The sequence below is a fragment of the Xenia sp. Carnegie-2017 genome, unplaced genomic scaffold (genome assembly GCF_021976095.1).
Source record: "Xenia sp. Carnegie-2017 unplaced genomic scaffold, XeniaSp_v1 HiC_scaffold_16, whole genome shotgun sequence".
NCBI classification, from domain to species: Eukaryota; Metazoa; Cnidaria; class Anthozoa; order Malacalcyonacea; family Xeniidae; genus Xenia; species Xenia sp. Carnegie-2017.
In genome coordinates, this window is record NW_025813469.1 from 4,046,866 (window position 1) to 4,065,741 (window position 18,876).

Below are 18,876 nucleotides of genomic sequence, written 5' to 3' on the forward strand. Positions count from 1 at the left end.
CTTCATGTAATGCTGGTTATTGTATACCGCTATACGTGTGAAGTCGTTGAAAATTATATTAGTTCAGCTTTTTTCAGATTATAACGTCCCGTTATTAGTTGAATACATAAATAGCCATTTTAAATTTGCCCCTTGAAAAAGCAGCTTGATAATACATTTTCGCACCATTTTAAAACGTAATTGATTGTTACTGTTGCCGTTACTGTTATTTTAATGTATACTCGGTACTCTTAAACAAGTTTGATCATGCCATGTAAATTTGATATCGTCGGCATTACTTATTTCTATAGTTAACTTTATACAGTGAGTGGACAACGGCCAAACTTGCCGGGTGACCACGCCAACTGTCATGAAATTTCTAGTGCAAATCATTAGAAGCATTGAAATACAACAATTATAAACGGATATAATTTGGAATGCAAATACTTTGTCGTCCATTTTATATTTTTTGCTCGCGTGATCAAAAAAAATTGTTAACATTGACGTTTGCACTTCGTTAATTGTAGCGGTAGATTAATTTAAGTATACAAAGCTGGATTCCCCATGCAGAATGAAACTTTTCTATGTAGCTATAACGTGTGAAATCACGTTGGAAACAATCGTTGGAAAAAGCTATTGAAAATCCACGAAAATTGGTGACGTCACGTGAAGACGGACAAAATTGATAAATTATTAAGATCGATGATTATGTTGGAAAATCTAATAAAGGATATCGTTAACTTGATTATACCCTCATCGTGAACACGAGACTCAAGAATTGTTCGTAGTTGATTTGAATCCATCCATTTCTGTTCGTGTCATAGTTCTGAAACGCTTGCGTGAGGTTCTAAAAAAAGTACATATAAATCGTATGATTGCCTTGTATAAGATAATCCGGAATCCAGAGCTCAAGGAAATTCATTCGAATCCGAAATCCACGAGTATCGAATCCGGAATCGACGAGTATGAAATCTGAAATCCACGCGTATGGTCCTGTAGGGAATCCGGAATCCAACAACACTATGCATTTCTTCAAATGGGGCGGATTCGCATGTATTGGCGACTTATTTGGCGACTTAACTGGCCGTCAATGACGTCAATTGACGGTTGGGAGTTAAAATTTGAAATATACTCAGAAACTACACCTGACTTGTTGCATGAATACTTTCACTTCCAGAGTAAAATTTTCACAGGCATTTACTAGGATTTGAAACGTAAAATCAAACAAGTAAGTGATGTATGAATGACACAAAAGTATAAGTCAGCCCTGGATTTTCTTTATCCCCCCGATGATCCATTACGAGGAGATCAAAGTATCAGTGCTAAAACATGATATACGTATGCTTGGTTGCAAATTCACTTGATAGCCGAAGTGTACAGTACTGGCTAGCTCCGTATGTAATTGAAGGGTTATTTTGCAAAACTTTGTGTATTTTTGCTTTATACACAACCAAATAATAGCAGCTTTATCTCTGACGCTTTTAATGTATGCAAATAGCTTGAGAGTTTCAAACTATGGGTTCAACAAGTACTCAACAAGAGCAAGTTTGACTAACCTGGATAACAACACAACACTGAATAAAATCGTCGAATTTGATGACGCCTTGACCGCTACGATCAAACTTTCTCAACAAAATACTGTAAAATCTGTCAGATAGACGATATCCTAAAGGAGTAAGTTTGCACATTAACTGGACAGTGTTGAACGAAAACAGCACATCAAGAAAACATTGTTTTTCGTAATCAAGAAAATATGATAACATTGTTACTTACCAAAACTTGTCAAAGCTAAAAAAAGAAAAACAATGTTATTCATAGCGTCAGTAAGTATTTACAACGTTCTTCATTCAAGATAAATCTTTAGTCAAATGTTAAACTTTACCAAGTTATTTGGATGATCTATTTAAGTTTATCGTTTTCAGATGAAGGAAATTTAAGTTTATCGTTATCAGATGAAGGAAATTTAAGTTTATCGTTATCAGATGAAGGAAATTTAAGTTTATCGTTTTCAGATGAAGGAAATTTAAGTTTATCGTTTTCAGATGAAGGAAATTTAAGTTTATCGTTATCAGATGAAGGAAATTTAAGTTTATCGTTATCAGATGAAGGAAATTTAAGTTTATCGTTATCAGATGAAGGAAATTTAAGTTTATCGTTATCAGATGAAGGAAATTTAAGTTTATCGTTTTCAGATGAAGGAAATTTAAGTTTATCGTTATCAGATGAAGGAAATTTAAGTTTATCGTTATCAGATGAAGGAAATTTAAGTTTATCGTTGTCAGATGAAGGAAATTTAAGTTTATCGTTATCAGATGAAGGAAATTTAAGTTTATCGTTTTCAGATGAAGGAAATTTAAGTTTATCGTTTTCAGATGAAGGAAATTTAAGTTTATCGTTTTCAGATGAAGGAAATTTAAGTTTATCGTTTTCAGATGAAGGAAATTTAAGTTTATCGTTTTCAGATGAAGGAAATTTAAGTTTATCGTTTTCAGATGAAGGAAACAAAGAAAAAATACAAAGAAAAAGATTCAAGGATCAAAAACTTGTTTACACTTGTTTCAAAAAGTCTCACCGCTTTGCAGTTCATTCCTATCAATGCTGCCGGAGTTGTCGCGATCGTAGGTTCGAAAAGTCTTCTGCCAATCAGATATGTAAGTCCAAAGACTTCCAAATTCTTGGAAATTTATCGTGCCATTGTTATCTCGATCAAACATTCCTATTGAGGCAAGTCAGAAATTAGAAACACTGTGAAATATGGCAAATAGAAGCACTTTAACATACTGGTCAGCGGTCAACATACACACATGTCCCACACATTTTGATAGTTACACTAAATTAACCTAAGGCAGCATCCTAAACTCAAAGAATTATAGACATTGAGCATTATAATATTCATTTAAGAAATAAAAGATGTTTACTGTTTGCAAGGCTTATGCAAACCGAGGAGACTGTTGGGAGAACTTGAGAGCAGATCAGTGCAAGCCAGAGAACAAAGGTCAAGGGTTGCACCTGCGCAAGGTTCTCACAAACGTCTCCGAGATTTGCATAACCCAGTGCAAACACAAAAAACATCTTTTATTTCGTTTATAAAATAACAATGCAAAACAGACAAATTTTAAGCAAATGTTTTGATTTTTCCTCAAAAATTTATTCAGGATCGATTTGAAAATTCCCTTTGACTGATTGATTGTTTTGATTGATTTGATTAGTTGAGCTCTGATGTGTTTTGCCAGGCTAATGCAAACACGGCTCTAGACCAATCAACGCATGCTTTTCATTGTGTTTACTTCATAATATATTATAATCTAAAAACAAAATTCGTGAGGGGAGCTCACTAAAAGAAGTATCACAACCATACTGAAACATAAGTTTCATAGGGATGCGGTAAAAACTCACCAATCATGAGCCTCACTGTTTCTGGGTTAAAAGCAGTCCATGAACCTAAAAATTAGGCAGGCAATAATTAATTAGTTAATAATTTATAACCTCAAAGAGTATCAAAGTCTGTAAACTAGACCAAGTGGAAAGTATGAGATTTCACAAAACACGACCTTCATTGGGTTGAATGTATTTTTATATTGAAAACTTTAGTTGGACATCATTATCTCTATCCAAGCAGGGTACAGTGTTGAACAGTACTATAGCTATCACTACATCAATGCTAACACTACATTGCAATAACAAGTTAGCAACTGTAACAAATGAAAGAATTTGTTACATGTTTGTAGATGTTGATTGTACAGGTTGGTGGAGTCCCAAGGACTGTTGGTGTTAATGTTGACTGACTTTTCGATAACCTTAGCAGTAGGTTAGTTGATTTTGAAAACAACTACCAAAGATGACTCTGGAGATGACTACCACAGAGGTTGTCGAAATGTCAGTCAACACAAAAACCAACAGTCCTTCTCGGGACTCTACTAACCTGGACAATTGAGATATATGAAGAAATTGTAAAAAATAATATTATAACGTAAACAGGGTCGAAATTTCCTCTATATGAAAACAAAGTTTCGTTAAACTGTGTCGTTGCCTTACAAACAATTATGGTCATGACAATGAAGCAGTTATATGTAACATGGAAAATTTGTTGACAGTTGAGATGAGAAGTCAAGAACAGGATATTTCATTAAAAGCATGATTTGGAAATTACAAGTGGTATGTCTTGTGGTTATTTCCTCTCATAATACATCTTGTATTCAATTTCAAAGGCAAACCAGCGATTATCTCTGACGGTCTTACCATTTGACAAAGCTTGTTGAAGTTCAACTGCGGATATTGAGCCGCTCCTGTCACGATCCACGCTGAAAAATACAACAAATGAAAGAAATATAACGGAAATGTAACTTCTTCCCCTTTCAGATTTTTCCTCACCTTTGAAAAACTCCCAAAAGAAAATTTTGATCCACACCTGCAGGCTGCCTGTAGTACGCCATTTTGAAGTTTAGTGCTGAGTGTAGTGAAGGAAATATATATATAGCTTCCGAGGAAATATAGCTTATCCTACACAATTAATAAGTTATTTTCTAACGTGTTGATCGATACTTCGCTTCTCTTTAAAAAGTAATTGCGAAAGACGATTTTGAAAAAGAGACTTTAAGGCGGTGTTGATAGTTGGAGCATAAAATTGAGTCCAAAATGAGGGTTTTTAATAAGAATAGTTCAAGGAATTTTCTGTTCTTGGTATTTCGAATGCATAACTAGAATTAACATGGCAAAGGTTAATCCAATCATTGTTTACAATATTGGCCTTGATAAAATATGGAATATTTCTTGACAAAAGCATTTTTCTCGCTATATTTTATGTTATCACTCATTTCTATTATCCCTAAAAGTTAAAAGAAGCGAACGAGAAGTAAAATACGTTTGTTTCATCAGTTATCATGCCAACTTAAAGCCTCTGGCTTCAGCGGAAGTAATGAATAATAAGTATTCGAAACCCTCGAAAAAATAACAAGGAAATTATACCCAAGTATGTGCGGTAGCTCAAGACGTATTTATAAGACCTAAATCAAAATGCCACCAATCAGCAGATCATTTTATGGAACATTTTTCAAAGGTAATTTTATCAGATTTCATAGGTCCCATTTCTTTCGTCCGTCACATTTTTAAGTCTTAAGTTCCATGTCCAATATAAATGTTCTAAGAACATTTATATTCATAGCCTGTTGCAAAGAGATAGGTTTACATAAAGGAATTCATTCTCTACTATCAAAAATGTAGGATCGACACGGATAGAAACGGCTCTATTAATGGTGATGAACTTCAAAGGGCCTTGGCAAATGGTGGGTATCTTTACATCAAACTGATTGACAATTTCATAAATACAATCGTAACTACTTCCTGGTTTCATTTACGAGAAGTGAAACCTTATTTGCACTGAGAAACCTGCATTATATTCAAATATCTACTCTGAGTTTTATTCAGGGGCTGTGGAATCCTTTGAAAGGTGCAGGTGTGCCATGCTCACTATGTGATCACACGCAATAGATAAATTAGTAATGAAACTGCTTTATATTAATTATTTTTATTTGGTTCTCCTCTTTTAACTGCATCATTGTAAAAACTGAACATTCATGTGATAAATTTTCAAACAAGAGCAAAATTTGTGGGTGTCCTTCCTATGTAAGGTATACTCACACTCCATAAACTGTAAAGTGACAACCAGACACCCATAGTTTCCCAAGCCCATGGTTATATTGTTCAGCAGTTTGATGGTGGTCATTTCTTTTTCAACAATTCATCACTCATTCTTTGATCAACATCCATGATCTTAAGATCTGTAAAGTTTTCATTGAACCGTTTTAAGGTACTTGGACTCCTTTTAATCCTGAGACCATACGACTTATGATGGGTAATGTTTCTTTTTATTGTTCTATTTCTCTTGTTTACATGCTTAAATTGTTGTATTTGTATACCTGTGTCATTGTATGTGTAGCCACAAATTTAAGTTCAAAAGAGTCAAGTAGTGTTTCACACAGGTTCTCTCAAACCTTGGTCATGAAAAGAACTGTAAGAGAATGAATTGTTCTAGACATTACCTACTACAATAAAGTTCTAAAACATTTGTGTGCGATTACTACCAACCAGACAAGATATCTATAAAGTTCTCCATTTTCAGGGATGTTTGATACAGATGGCAATGGTGTGATTGATTTCAATGAATTTGCTGGTCTTTGGCAGTATGTCTGTGACTGGCAGGAATCATTTCGCAGCTTTGACACTGATAGCTCTGGAACAATTGACAGAAATGAGTTAAAAGCAGGTCTGGTGTATACATATGTACACACACATATATTTCTACATGTTATAAATTGTTAATGGTGAATAAGAAGAGTTCTTATTACAGAAATATCAGTCTTTACATATTATAAAATCGCAGTTGAGTTACAATTTTACAACTTGTCTCATGATTGCGTTAAGCAATGACATTTTACGTTTTGAAAAGAGTTTAAAATCTTCATTATACATGTATTTTTACTTACTACGAAGCATATACATGTCAAATCTTTGCTTGCAGTAAGTTAGGTTCATGATAGAAGCTACGCATGTTATGTTGGTAAAAATAATATAATTTTTTGATTTTTTCAGCTCTTCAAGTTTCGGTAAGATTTTCTTTTGAGTATTTAATATTCAGTGTTTAGTGATATTGAAATGGATCTTGTATACGACTGGTCTATTTTTTGAATTTATCTGACTTGTAGGATACAATCTATCGGAGAGATTTTACGGAATACTTATCAGAAAGTTCGATAGAACTGGCAGTGGAGATATTCGCTTTGATGATTTCATTCAGTGTTGTGTTGTTCTTCAGGTAAAAAACATCAATCACAAGATGATCAAAGTGTTGCTTCACGTAAATTGTTAACTATCTTACTATCTGAAAGCAGGCGCGGATCCAGCTCCTTAGCTGACCGATGCATTGCGAGCGCCGAAGGCGCGAGCCACCGCTAGGGGGGTCTGGGGGCATGCTCCCCCATAAAATTTTTGAATTTTCACTATCCGAGAAGCATTTTCCAGCGATTGTATTATATTACATATGAATACAAGTATAAGTGCTGCATAAGTAATATGACATCGCGTATATTTTATGATGATTGTTCGTCGTTCTGAAATGAGTACACTATTTACATTTAAAACATGTGCTAGATTATAGAATACCCGTCCACTCACTATCTACTTATATAATATGCCTTGTTGAAGGCTTAAGCCTGTATGGGTGCCTTTAAAAATGGACGGGTATTCTATAATCGCTCCAAAACATGCAAGCATAAAGGTAAATTTACTTACTTTAAAGCTCTTAGTTCTCCACTTTGCCAATGAATTGTCAAGTGCTTAGGTATTAACATTTCACTTGACATATCTCTCCCATTTTACCCTTTGAAAGGGATTCCAAGGAGAGGATTTTGAAATAAAAGTAGCAGCTCTCGTTTCATAGGTTCGACGCACTCCATTAATATCAAATGACTTCTCTTCTCGAAGCAGAGTACACAGATCGTGTTTGATATTCTCGACAGCCATGACTTCGATCGATGATTGCGAGTTATATCAAGTGATCAAAAATGCATTCAACTTTGAAGTTCAAAGTTGAATGCATCGGTGCCATGTGCCCACAATCACAAAGTTATGAAAATGCATCGCTCAGCGGCAAAATCTACCGTGACGTGAGGCCCTAAAACAATGGTTTTGCTGATGTCACAGTAGATTTCACGCGAAAAGGACTCGGGACCGATGCATCGACCGATGCATCGCAAATCTACTGTGACGTAGCGATGCCTCTTCCATCTACCGTGACGTGCTGGCAGAATACTATTAAATTACTTACTAATTATGTATTCACGACAAAATTTCGCTAAATTTTATCGACTTTTCTTTCGCTATTTGTGTCATGGAATACGACAAAATTATCGGAGAACACAAATGTTATTTCTAGAACAAATTTTAGCTTAAAACTGCTAAATCTATAAGTTAACTAAACAATATATCACTGTCAAATGTGCGTTTTAAATAATTCGAAAATAATATTTGCTATTTATTTCATTAAAATGCAAACTCGCAGATTTTAATATCTAAATATTTTGACCGATGCATTCGCATCGGTTGCATCGGTCTAGATCCGCCCCTGTCTGAAAGTTGGCTGTCATTCCCAGATAAAGATATCGGTTTTAATAATTTGCTTTCAACTTGAATTAATTACACAATCTGATTAGCACAATCTCTAATTATGATGGCTAAAGAATTAAGAAAAAAGGTTCACGAAAGCCTTATTCCGATCAATTTTGATGGCATTAAAAAAGGCATTAATGTCTCATGAATTGTTGGGCCGGCACTCCATTCCTGCACAAAAATGTCACACCATGAGCTGCATAGTAGTAGCTTGACAAGTAAAATATCTTATAAATTGTGTTTTTACCTCTAGACTTTGACCAACGCTTTCAAACAACGCGATCATAACTTCAATGGATGGATAACCGTCAGCTACGAACAATTTTTAGCAATGGTGTTTAGTTGCAAGACGAAGTAGATATATCATCTGCAATACTGCCGAACATTGACGTACCTTATGCTATTTTATGTATTTTATATATATGCACAAATTCACAACAAATATTTTAACAATAGTGTTAAGTTGCAAGACGAAATAGAAATATCATCTGCAATACTGCCGAACATTGACGTACCTTATGCTATTTTATGTAAATATATATGCACAAGTTCACAACAAATATTTTTAACAATTGTGTATAGTTGCAAGACGAAATAGAACTATCATCTGCAATACTGCCGAACATTGACGTACATTATGCTATTTTTTGTAAATATATATGCACAAGTTGTCAACAACTATTTTTAACAATTGTGTTTAGTTGCAAGACGTAATAGAAATATCATCTGCAATACTGCCGAACATTGACGTACATTATGCTATTTTATGTAAATATATATGCACAAGTTCACAACAAATATAATTACATTCTTCAATGTAAGCCTTGATTTTTTGTTAGCTATAAAGATGAATTGTAGTTCTGCAACTGTGATAAGTGATCGAGCTGTTGTGACTATGTCTACTCGGCTGTATTCAGACATTGTAATTTAGCTTACTCAACTAAGAGTTATATGATCTGAACTTTGCCAAAAGTCGATCGCTCAGAATTGGCGTTTGAATTTAATTTTCCCACTTATTGAGCATGCAAATAAGCAAAACAACTAAAAAGTATTAAGTATTTGTAGTCGACTCTTCACTTTCCGCTTCATTCGATTATAGAAGGCCAGACATTTCTATCACAAAGTACTATAAATTGCCACTACAGTAAAACTGAAAAGGCTAACGTTATAGAAATCAATGACTTATGCTTGTTTGGTTGTGTAAGGACTCGGATAAATGGGTATTGGAGAACCTCGTCAGCTAAAAGTAAACACTGTGTACATCAAATACACGAAAAATCTGCAGCAACATGCAAAATAAAAGCAATGAGAAAATGAGCTGGGTGAGCACTCAACGGCCTAGCTCTACCAAATTTGCTCGAATATGCCCAATGTTCTTCTGCTTCGCAACATTATCGGTTGCAAATTGCATTCAACATCTGCATCTGTTTTGAATGTCACTGAATTACATTTTAGTGTTCGGTGAACTTTATACCGTATATAGGAATGCATTTAAAAATTAACATTTGTTTATTTAGGGTGTTTACATGAGTCCGGAATAATTTTCGATCCGGATCGAGTTCACTCCTATTTTCATTCCGGATCCAAATTAAGTTTTCTATAATCTTCTATAATCTTCTATAATCTTCTATAAGCCTTCTAAAATCTAATGAAGCGGAAAGTGAAGAGTCGACTACAAATACTTAATACTTTTTAGTTGTTTTGCTTATTTGCATGCTCAATAAGTGGGAAAATTAAATTCAAACGCCAATTCTGAGCGATCAACTTTTGGCAAAGTTCAGATCATATAACTCTTATTTGAGTAAGCTAAATCACAACGTCTGAATACAGCCGAGTAGACATAGACACAACAGCTCGATCACTTATCACAGTTGCAGAACTACAATTCATCTTTATAGCTAACAAAAAATAAAGGCTTACATTGAAGAATGTAATTATATTTGTGATTAAACACGGATTGACATTACGTTTCGCGAATTGAGTTTCATTCTGGAATGAGATTGTGATTAATGACGAAACACGCATTCGCCATGGGTATTGTCTTCTGGGAAATTAAAGATCGTAAGCAAACAAGGCGGCTAAATGGGCTTAAATGAGTGCAAAGAAAAACAAAAATTAATAAACGCAGGAACAGAAAAAAGGGTTGCTATAATGTTTATGTTTGCCATCTTCAAATTTCAAAATTTCTGCGAAAGGTCATTCTGTGTGTTGACTTCCAATGTAAACACGGATTGACATCACGTTTCGATCAAGATTGAAAGTCATTCTAGATTCCTGTGAACACCCACTTACAATGCACTAATGAATTACAAAGGAAATATAGTAGCACAAAATTGCTTTCGTTAAAAATTGCTACTTTGATTGCTCATGAGCAAATGGAGGATTACTATTCGTAAGTTTATGTTTCCGTTTGCAATATACCCTGAGAACTTTGTTGAAAATGAATAAAGTGGAGGCGGTTGTGCAATTCTACAAACACATCAGAGTCGAACTCATCTACAATATCGTGTTTGAAAAGAAAATTATAGAAGAAGGCGAACTCTATGAAGAATTGAAAGGAAGAACAGGTTTAGACGACGCACATCTTTTGAAGATTATACGTTGGTCTGAGGTATCTAGTTTGTTGCGTGCTATTCCAGACATAGAAGTTGTTCTCGGTGCCATTGTCTTACTTGAAATTAATACAAACAGCGTTCTGCAGCTTATGAATGAGACATACTTAATAAAAAATCGGTTTCTAAAACTCACTGTATCGCAATATCGTGAGACAGTGTTTAGGGCATGTAGTGAAATTATAAAGAAAAACAATCGTAACTTTTCTGACTTGACCAGCTGTCGTGACAAACAGACCGGAAATACGCCATTACATTTGTTGGCGTCTCTTCCAGCAATCAGTTTTAATGCCAACCTACTCAAGTATTTACTACAGTCTGGAGTAGACCCGTTTGCCGCGAATAACGAAGGCCAAACTTTCTTGCATATCCTATTGGGAAGATATAAAACAGTGAGCAATTACGATGATTTTTACCCTTATAAGAGACTACCAACTACGAAGTGGTTTAAACAAGACAACACAGCCGTTCTTCAAATTCTTGATCACATACCGCCTTCTCAAGTGTCCTTATTGACAAAAGCGCAAGATAATGAAGGCAATACCTTGATGCACGAGTTTGCCTCATCCGCCATCTTGCAGGGTGAACTTGTTGAAGGACAAGAGGTTTGCAGGAAGTTACTCGAAATCGACCATGGGCAAAGTTTAAGAATTCCCAACCATAAAGGTAATGTTCCTCTTCATTGTCCTTGCGATCCTGCGATCTTTAACATACTCGTTGAATCGCAGCCGGCATGTTGTCGTGTAAGAAACGATCGAGATGAAACACCATTATTGTGCATATTGAAAAAATCCGTTTTATTTGCGTTTGGTCGAACGCTTGTATTAAACGAACTCCGAGAAGAAGGTGATGTTGGATACAACGACTTAGTGGATAGTCCAGGCCTGACCAAAGCCATTGATTTGATCCAAAATCTCATAAAAGTTCATGCCCCCAACGAAAAAATCTTCAAAAGTGTTTGGATTGCCGACCAAGATGGTAATACTGCCATTGATGTCGCCCTGATCGCCATTCGGATTGGATCTTATGATTTGAACAACACAAGCTGTCAAATGGCGGAACTTCGTTCGTCGATGGTGACACTGTTGGATAAAATGCTTTCTCTTGCAAATCCGGAAGACGTAAGACGGAAAAACAAGCGAGGTAGAACATTCCTTCATCAGCTGTTGGACATCAAACAAGCTGTCGTCAAGGAAGCGTATGTACTCCAAGCCGTTGAAATCCTCCTACAACACAATGTTGATGTAAATGCCGTTGACGTTCAGGGGCGTTGTGCAATGAACATGATTTGCAAAGTCTACGATAAGTCCCCAAGTTTTTTCAACAAGTGCGCCGACTTACTTTTGATAAACGGGTCATTAGTCAATGAGATTAACCATGTCTTGCCCTTTTCTTCTTCTTCCGGAAACATGACGCGAAAGTTGCGGTCATGCCCCAAGCGTCACTTAGAACACGCCAATCGTTTAGCTCGTGGAAATGGTGCGATAACAGTTGTCGACAAGTATCGTTATCTTCGTCAAGAGTCTATTGGATCCGGAGCGTTCAGTAACATATTTGTCGCAATCAAAGATGAAAACGTAGACAACATATCTGGTACCATTCAGTGTCGGGCATATGCTTTGAAACGAATCGATAAAGCAAGGATTACTCCTGAAGAAATCAAACGCGAAACGACTGCATTGCTTTCTTTGTCTGGCAAATGTGAGAATATCATCAAGTATCACGATTCTCTGGAAGATACATTCTTTCAGTATCTTGTCCTTGATTTAATGGATGGTGATCTTAATGAATTCGTTGGCAACATGGAAGCCAACTCGGTTCTAAGGAACGATCCAAGTCAATGTGTAGAAGTAACAAAACAGATCATCAATGGATTGGCGTTCCTGCATCACAATGGTTTCATCCATCGCGATCTCAAACCTGGAAACATCCTGTATTCAACGGAGCATCATCTGCATTTCAAAATTGCAGACTTTGGACTTGCTAAAGATATCTCGGCTTTATCGACCATGACCTCGACACGTGGAAATGCGGTTTTAATGGTAGCTGGTAGTCGATGCTGGATGGCACCAGAATTAGTCAGCATGAAGTCATTGAAGCACACCAAACAGTCAGATATCTTTTCTTTGGGTTTGATTCTTCATTATCTGATGTCATTTGGGAAACATCCTTTTGCTACTCCAGGTGACGAACGTCCTCACGTTGTTGAAAGGAACATCGAGGAGATGAACGGCAACCTTAAAAATGATCTTCATCCCGAAGCGGTAAGTTTTCTTGGGGCATTGTTGAATGTACAGCCATCGAGAAGAACACCAGCTGCGTATCTCAATCAACATCCTTTCCTCTGGAGTGACCACAAGAAGATGGAATTTCTCAGAGCAGTTGGCGATCAACCAGAAGCTATAAAACCGGGTAACTTTTTGCTTTCGGAAATTGAACAGTGTCTACAAAAAACACGAACCGGTAAATCCTTTCAACTGAAACCATGGAGTAAAGAAATACCAATGCTGCATCAGGAAATAATTACTGCATGGAAACAGAAAAACTACAGAACAAATAATGTGATCGATCTGGTAAGATTCATTCGTAATGCTTACGCGCACAAACAAGAAAGATCAATGTGGTTTCAACAAGTGCTGGACAACAGCATCTTTCTTCGAAAATTTCCACGTCTTGTTCTCGATGTGTTTGGTGTTGTACAACGATTAGAACTTGAATCTCGAAACACCATTCATTCAGCTTTAAGCTTGTGATTGCAGAAAATTGGTAATTCGAGGAGGGGGGAATAGCTGACATTCATAAATCCGTAATGACACAATCAATTTCAAAAGAAATTTTAAAGTAGTATTTTCTATTTTTTTACTCGAGCCTCTCATGTCAACGATTTTTTTATATTAGGACATTGTGTAATCCCCCTCATTTTCTTCCCCTCTCTATCTTCCTCCCCTACAAATAACCCCCCACTTGAAAGTTAACAAAAAGAAATAAATACACACGGGGTTGTATTTATGAAATACGAGGTACACATGTACCATCCAAAGAACACTCATCTCTGGATGGAACAGGGTATTCATGTACCATCCAGAGATGATTGCAACATCCAGTCATACAAGAATTATTCCATTATTTAATTAAGAAGTATTCCATCATTAAAGAATTACATTTACGGGTTTACCACAACAGACTTTTTAAACCTAATTGACGAACATGTTGCAAGTCTTTGTCCATGTCCGACTAAGACACGAAAATTTATTCTCTTACATAAAAGATCCCCTATAATTATGATGAACTTTTTATTTGACATTGGACGTTTTTGTGATATTAGAAGATTTGTGAGTTTTTTCACATTTTCCTTGCTTGCATTTATTATTGCCAACAAAATTTATTTTTTATCTTAGAAAGTTACTTACCATAACAATCAAAAATTTTTCATAAAACAAATACGTAACTACCAAATGCAACATATTTTTAAGATATGTAAACAACTGACCATAGGTTATTTTATTCACATAGCACAAAAACTTTCAATAGTTTCAGAGAACTAAGAAAGCAGACATTATTTCATGATTAATAATATACTTGAAAAAATTTCTCAATTCGGATTGTTTGAGAGCAGTGCAATTTATCGTAAATACCAGTGCAAAAAAGCGAAACGCCGGTGCAATTTATTTTCGAAAAATGTGCTCCTGATTGATTACTCAAACAAAAAAGTGATCTAAGAGCCGATCAAAACAAAACATTTGAAAAGCGGGAAAGTTAAATAAATGCAAACAAAGCAATAACAATGGCTGGCGTAAGTTTTAAGTAAATTATCTTTGTCAAACGAGTTGAAGTTCACCGTTTTGAAGATGTTTCTGGATACAAATATGAACACTGACTAGTGCATGTTTTCCCAAATTGAACTGGAAACCATGCTATTACCTATACATAGTGCCTGACAAACCTCTTACGACAACAAAAAATTTCGTATCATGGGCATTTTAAAGTCGCTTGTAATAAATAAGACACACTCGTTATTCAATAAAAGATGATTAGACTATATAGGTATATAAGGTTGTTAATTGACAAAAAACCATGTAGTCAACAGCTAACATTAAGCCATCTCCATTAAAATCATCGTTGTCCTGCTATTTCTAGTAACAATGCTTCCTTATGGAATTCATCTATCTTTATTGCGTAAGAGTGATGATCTGCACTTTGCCAATACAAACGTTAAAAGAACATTACTATATTTTGTAAAACAAAATGTCCACACAAAGGCTGCTAGAAACGTGCTTATAATGAAATTGTAACAATTTGATACAAGATACTCAATAGGCACTACGGTCCTGTGTTCATAAGCCTGTTTGAAATTAACAGTGCAAATGCATTTCATATATTGTCCATGATTTGACCAAGATGCAACGGGGAAATTTTATATGATGCATTACAATTCACAATGTATATGTGAATTGTAATGCATCATATAATGCATCATGTAATGCATCATCACAGGCTAAGTTTCATATATGTGCCGATAATATAAGAGAGCTCGAATGATCTACACTGGGTAATAAACTATTATTGCTGTCAAAAAAGTAAAACATATGTCACTAAACTTTAATTCTAAAAAGTTAATTTCATAAATAGTAATCCATCCGTTGTTCAGGTGTGCAAGGATGAAATGACATTTTTCCTCTAAAGACGAACCGTCATGATTCTAAAGCTACTTTTATAGCACTCCTGGAATGAAGTCCTGCTTGTTGCACAACATCAAATACATCGACAACAAGGGGGGGAAACTTAAATAGAAAAACACTGTTTTCCAACTGTTCTTGTAAATCAACTGATCTCTCCTCTCTGTGTGCGTAAGCATTGCGAATGAATCGCACTAAGTCGATCACTTTATCTTCCCTATACTTCTTTTGTGACCATGCTTCAGTCATTTCCTCGTATAAATCTTTAATTTCTTCGTCCCAGGGTATAAATTCACAAGTTTGAGTTTTCTCCAAAAGTTCTTCCAGTTCGGAGTTAGGATATTTTGCAGGGTTACGCGCTTCGTTTTGATCGCCAACCGCTTTTAGAAATTCAATTTTCTTATGGACACTCCAAAGGAAAGGATAAGAATGTTTATTGAGGTGCGCAGCAGTTGGTCTATTCGATGGTTCTACATTCAACAATGTAAGAAGAAAACTTTTCGCTTCGGGATGAAGATCATTTTTAAGGTTGCCGTTCATCTCTTCGATGTTCCTTTCAACAACGTGAGGACGTTCGTCACCTGGAGTAGCAAAAGGATGTTTCCCAAATGACATCAGATAATGAAGAATCAAACCCAAAGAAAAGATATCTGATTGTTTGGTGTGTTCTGATGACTTCATGCTGACTAATTCGGGTGCCATCCAGCATCGACTACCAGCTGCCGTAGAAAACGGATTTCCGCGAGTCGACATCATGGTGGATGATGCCGAGATATTCTTAGCAAGTCCAAAGTCCGAAATCTTGAAATCCAGGCGAGGATATCTTGTATACAGAATGTTTCCAGGTTTGAGATCCCGATGGATGTAACCATTTTCATGCAAGAAGGCCAATCCATTGATAATCTGCTTCACAGCTTCCACACCGTTTCCTAGAACAACACTAGCTTCTCTGTTGCCAACAAATTCATTTAGATCACCATCCATTAAATCAAGGACAAGATACTGAAAAAATGTATCTTCCAGAGAATCGTGATACCTGATGATATTCTCACATTTGCCAGACAAAGAAATCAATGCAGTCGTTTCGCGTTTGATTTCTTCAGGATTAATCTTTGCCTTATCGATTCGTTTTAAAGCGAACGGTCGACATTGCATGGTACCGGATTCTTCGTTGAACTGCTCGTCTTTGATTGCAACATATATGCTGCTGAATGCTCCGAATCCAATGGGCTCTTCAAGAAAATAACGAAACTTGCCGACAACGGTTATCGTTGGACCGTTTTCATTCATCAAACGGTTAGCACTGTGAGTATGACGTGGTGGACATGATCGTAACTTTCGCCATTCGGCTAAAGGTGAGTCGTTGTTGTCATTTGAAGCATCGATCTTCGAGAATAATAGCTCAACACACTTTTTGTAAAGTGTTGGCGATGTTTCTTTAAACCCGTTGATTTTATCTTTTACAGTACATCCATCCCCATCATAATCGACGTTGTACTTTCGCAGAATATCAATCGCCTGAATAATGTAATTTTCCTTGATAACATTCTTTTTGATGTCTAGGAGAAGATGAAAGAAACTATGTCCACGATTGTTTTTTCTTTGAAGATCTTTTTTACTTGCTTTGGACAGAATAACGTGCAGTATGTCGGTCAAAGTCACGTAAACATTTGACATGTTTGATGTCATACAATATGATGCTATTCGGATGGCAATCAATATTATATCAATGGCAACGTTATCTTCGTTATCGGGACTCCAGACAGTTTTCATGGCTTCGTTGTTAACGGTGATTATATTTTTCAGGTTTTGTAACAGCTTGTTTGCTGTAGTAATATCGCGTGTGTATGAGTCCCCAACGAGTCCTTCAAGTTTTAATTCACTAAATCCAACCGTTTGGGCAAACGCAAGGGAAACTGATGTTTTCAGAATGTAAAATACTGGAGTTTCGCCATTATCATTTCTTGCTATATAGTTTGCATTCTGTGTCTCTGCAAAAATACTAAATATGCTTGGATTGAATGTGTAATGAAGGGGAACATTCCCGAGTGTGTTTGGAATCCTTAAACATTGCTTTTCGTCAAGTTCTATCAACATACGGCAAGTCGTCGATTCAATAGCTGATAAAGTCTCAAAGGAAGTGGATAAAGCAAAATAATGTAAGACCGTATTACCCTCTTTATCAGGCATTTTACACAAAGACGCAACTTCGGCGGGGGATAATCTGTCGGTCACCAATTCAAGTACAGCTTCTCGATCTTTGTCAAACAATTTTGCGTACGCTCGTTTGGGAATATTATAGAAAATATGGCCAATGCTTTTATAGTAGCATTCACCAAAAAGAACATGCAAAAAGGTTTTACCTTCTTCATTAACTGCAAATGGATTGACCCCTGCGTTGAAAAGATTTTTGAGCAAATTACGATCATCACTAATTCCTGGCAATGTTATTAGGATATGAAGAGCAGTGTTCCTCGATTCATCAAAACATTTATTTATATCGTCCGTCTCGTCTTTATAAATCAATAATTTCGCACAGCTAATCAAAATTTTCCCCCGATGTTGCGATAATTTCTTGCTATGTGAACAAGAAGAACTTCCATCGTCTACGACATATATGTCATCATCCTCATCAAATTTTAAGCCAGGAATATCGCGTATAACGTCCATCAAATCATCTTCACTGACATCATTGCCATAGAGGTCTAAAAATTCTTCCATTTCAAAGCCTGTTTTTTGCTTAAATCTATGATATAAATCGGAATAGTTTACAACATTATCTGCTTTGTTGACGATGTTATAAACCAGTTGAGACATAATCTCTACGAGGAAATTCCTCACAGAAACTTGTGTATCCATTGTAGTGACCAATTAAAGTAGTTCCAAAGAACAAACACGTAGAAATTACTTATGATTTAAGAAAAGTTTTCATCAAAACATTCCGATCTTCGCGACGAATCTTGGCTAAACATGTCGTTGCGGCATTTTATAAGAATTCAGAACAAGTCAGTGCTGCCACTCTGTGTATGCACATTTCACCTACAAAAACTTTATTTTTCCCCTACCACCCCCTATAACCATTTTCCTTGTTTTCCCCTACTTTACCCCTACACAACAACATATTCCCCTATTTTATACCTATGTCGGGTAAGGCCACTGAATTTTTTAGTCTGTTTTCAAAAAATGAATACAAAAAAAGTTTATATAGAAAACTAACTAAGAACATCTGAACGACGAAGTTAATAATTATTTGGCGTAGGAGGAAATGATATGCAAATGACGCAAATGACACACCGAGTTAAAGTCATAGGTTAAAGTTTATACTAAATTGCTTATCTTCTAATGCCATATATGGTCACAAAATGTGCCAAAAAAAGATTCTATTACAGTCACTTGTTCTATGGTGAGAACACGGGAAGAAAAGTATTTTGAGAATAGACATTCTC

General features: G+C 35.9%; 4 protein-coding genes and 1 long non-coding RNA gene across 6 annotated transcripts; 3 read left to right on the forward strand and 2 right to left on the reverse strand.

The window, feature by feature from the left end:
• Positions 1–386: 386 nt before the first annotated feature.
• LOC124437576 (programmed cell death protein 6-like) lies at positions 387–4,532 on the reverse strand. Its single transcript, XM_046987547.1, has 7 exons — positions 4,351–4,532; positions 4,219–4,280; positions 3,376–3,420; positions 2,552–2,695; positions 1,753–1,767; positions 1,536–1,645; positions 387–826 (listed from the first exon to the last, which is right to left on the reverse strand). The coding sequence occupies exons 1-7, from the start codon at positions 4,410–4,412 to the stop codon at positions 725–727; spliced, it is 540 nt and encodes a 179-aa protein (XP_046843503.1). The 5' UTR covers positions 4,413–4,532; the 3' UTR covers positions 387–724.
• Positions 4,533–4,687: 155 nt separating this feature from the next.
• LOC124437263 (programmed cell death protein 6-like) lies at positions 4,688–6,297 on the forward strand. Its single transcript, XM_046987255.1, has 5 exons — positions 4,688–4,696; positions 5,010–5,035; positions 5,200–5,261; positions 5,786–5,830; positions 6,098–6,297. The coding sequence occupies exons 1-5, from the start codon at positions 4,688–4,690 to the stop codon at positions 6,295–6,297; spliced, it is 342 nt and encodes a 113-aa protein (XP_046843211.1).
• Positions 6,298–6,620: 323 nt separating this feature from the next.
• LOC124437580 lies at positions 6,621–8,963 on the forward strand. The gene is made up of 2 exons (XR_006945763.1): positions 6,621–6,790; positions 8,396–8,963. It is a non-coding gene; the product is annotated as an uncharacterized LOC124437580 (long non-coding RNA).
• Positions 8,964–10,358: 1,395 nt separating this feature from the next.
• On the forward strand, positions 10,359–13,616 carry LOC124437571. The gene has a single exon (XM_046987539.1). It carries the CDS (start codon positions 10,583–10,585, stop codon positions 13,505–13,507), a length of 2,925 nt encoding a protein of 974 aa, XP_046843495.1. The 5' UTR covers positions 10,359–10,582; the 3' UTR covers positions 13,508–13,616.
• A 1,399-nt stretch (positions 13,617–15,015) lies between these two features.
• On the reverse strand, positions 15,016–18,481 carry LOC124437572 (serine/threonine-protein kinase/endoribonuclease IRE1b-like). Of its 2 annotated transcripts, XM_046987541.1 has the most exons (2): positions 17,794–18,477; positions 15,016–16,989 (listed from the first exon to the last, which is right to left on the reverse strand). In XM_046987541.1, exons 1-2 carry the CDS (start codon positions 18,287–18,289, stop codon positions 15,446–15,448), a joined length of 2,040 nt encoding a protein of 679 aa, XP_046843497.1. In that variant the 5' UTR covers positions 18,290–18,477; the 3' UTR covers positions 15,016–15,445. The 2 variants fall into 2 exon arrangements, with proteins under 2 accessions (XP_046843497.1, XP_046843496.1); XM_046987540.1 differs by having other exon boundaries at positions 15,016–18,481.
• Positions 18,482–18,876: the final 395 nt, after the last annotated feature.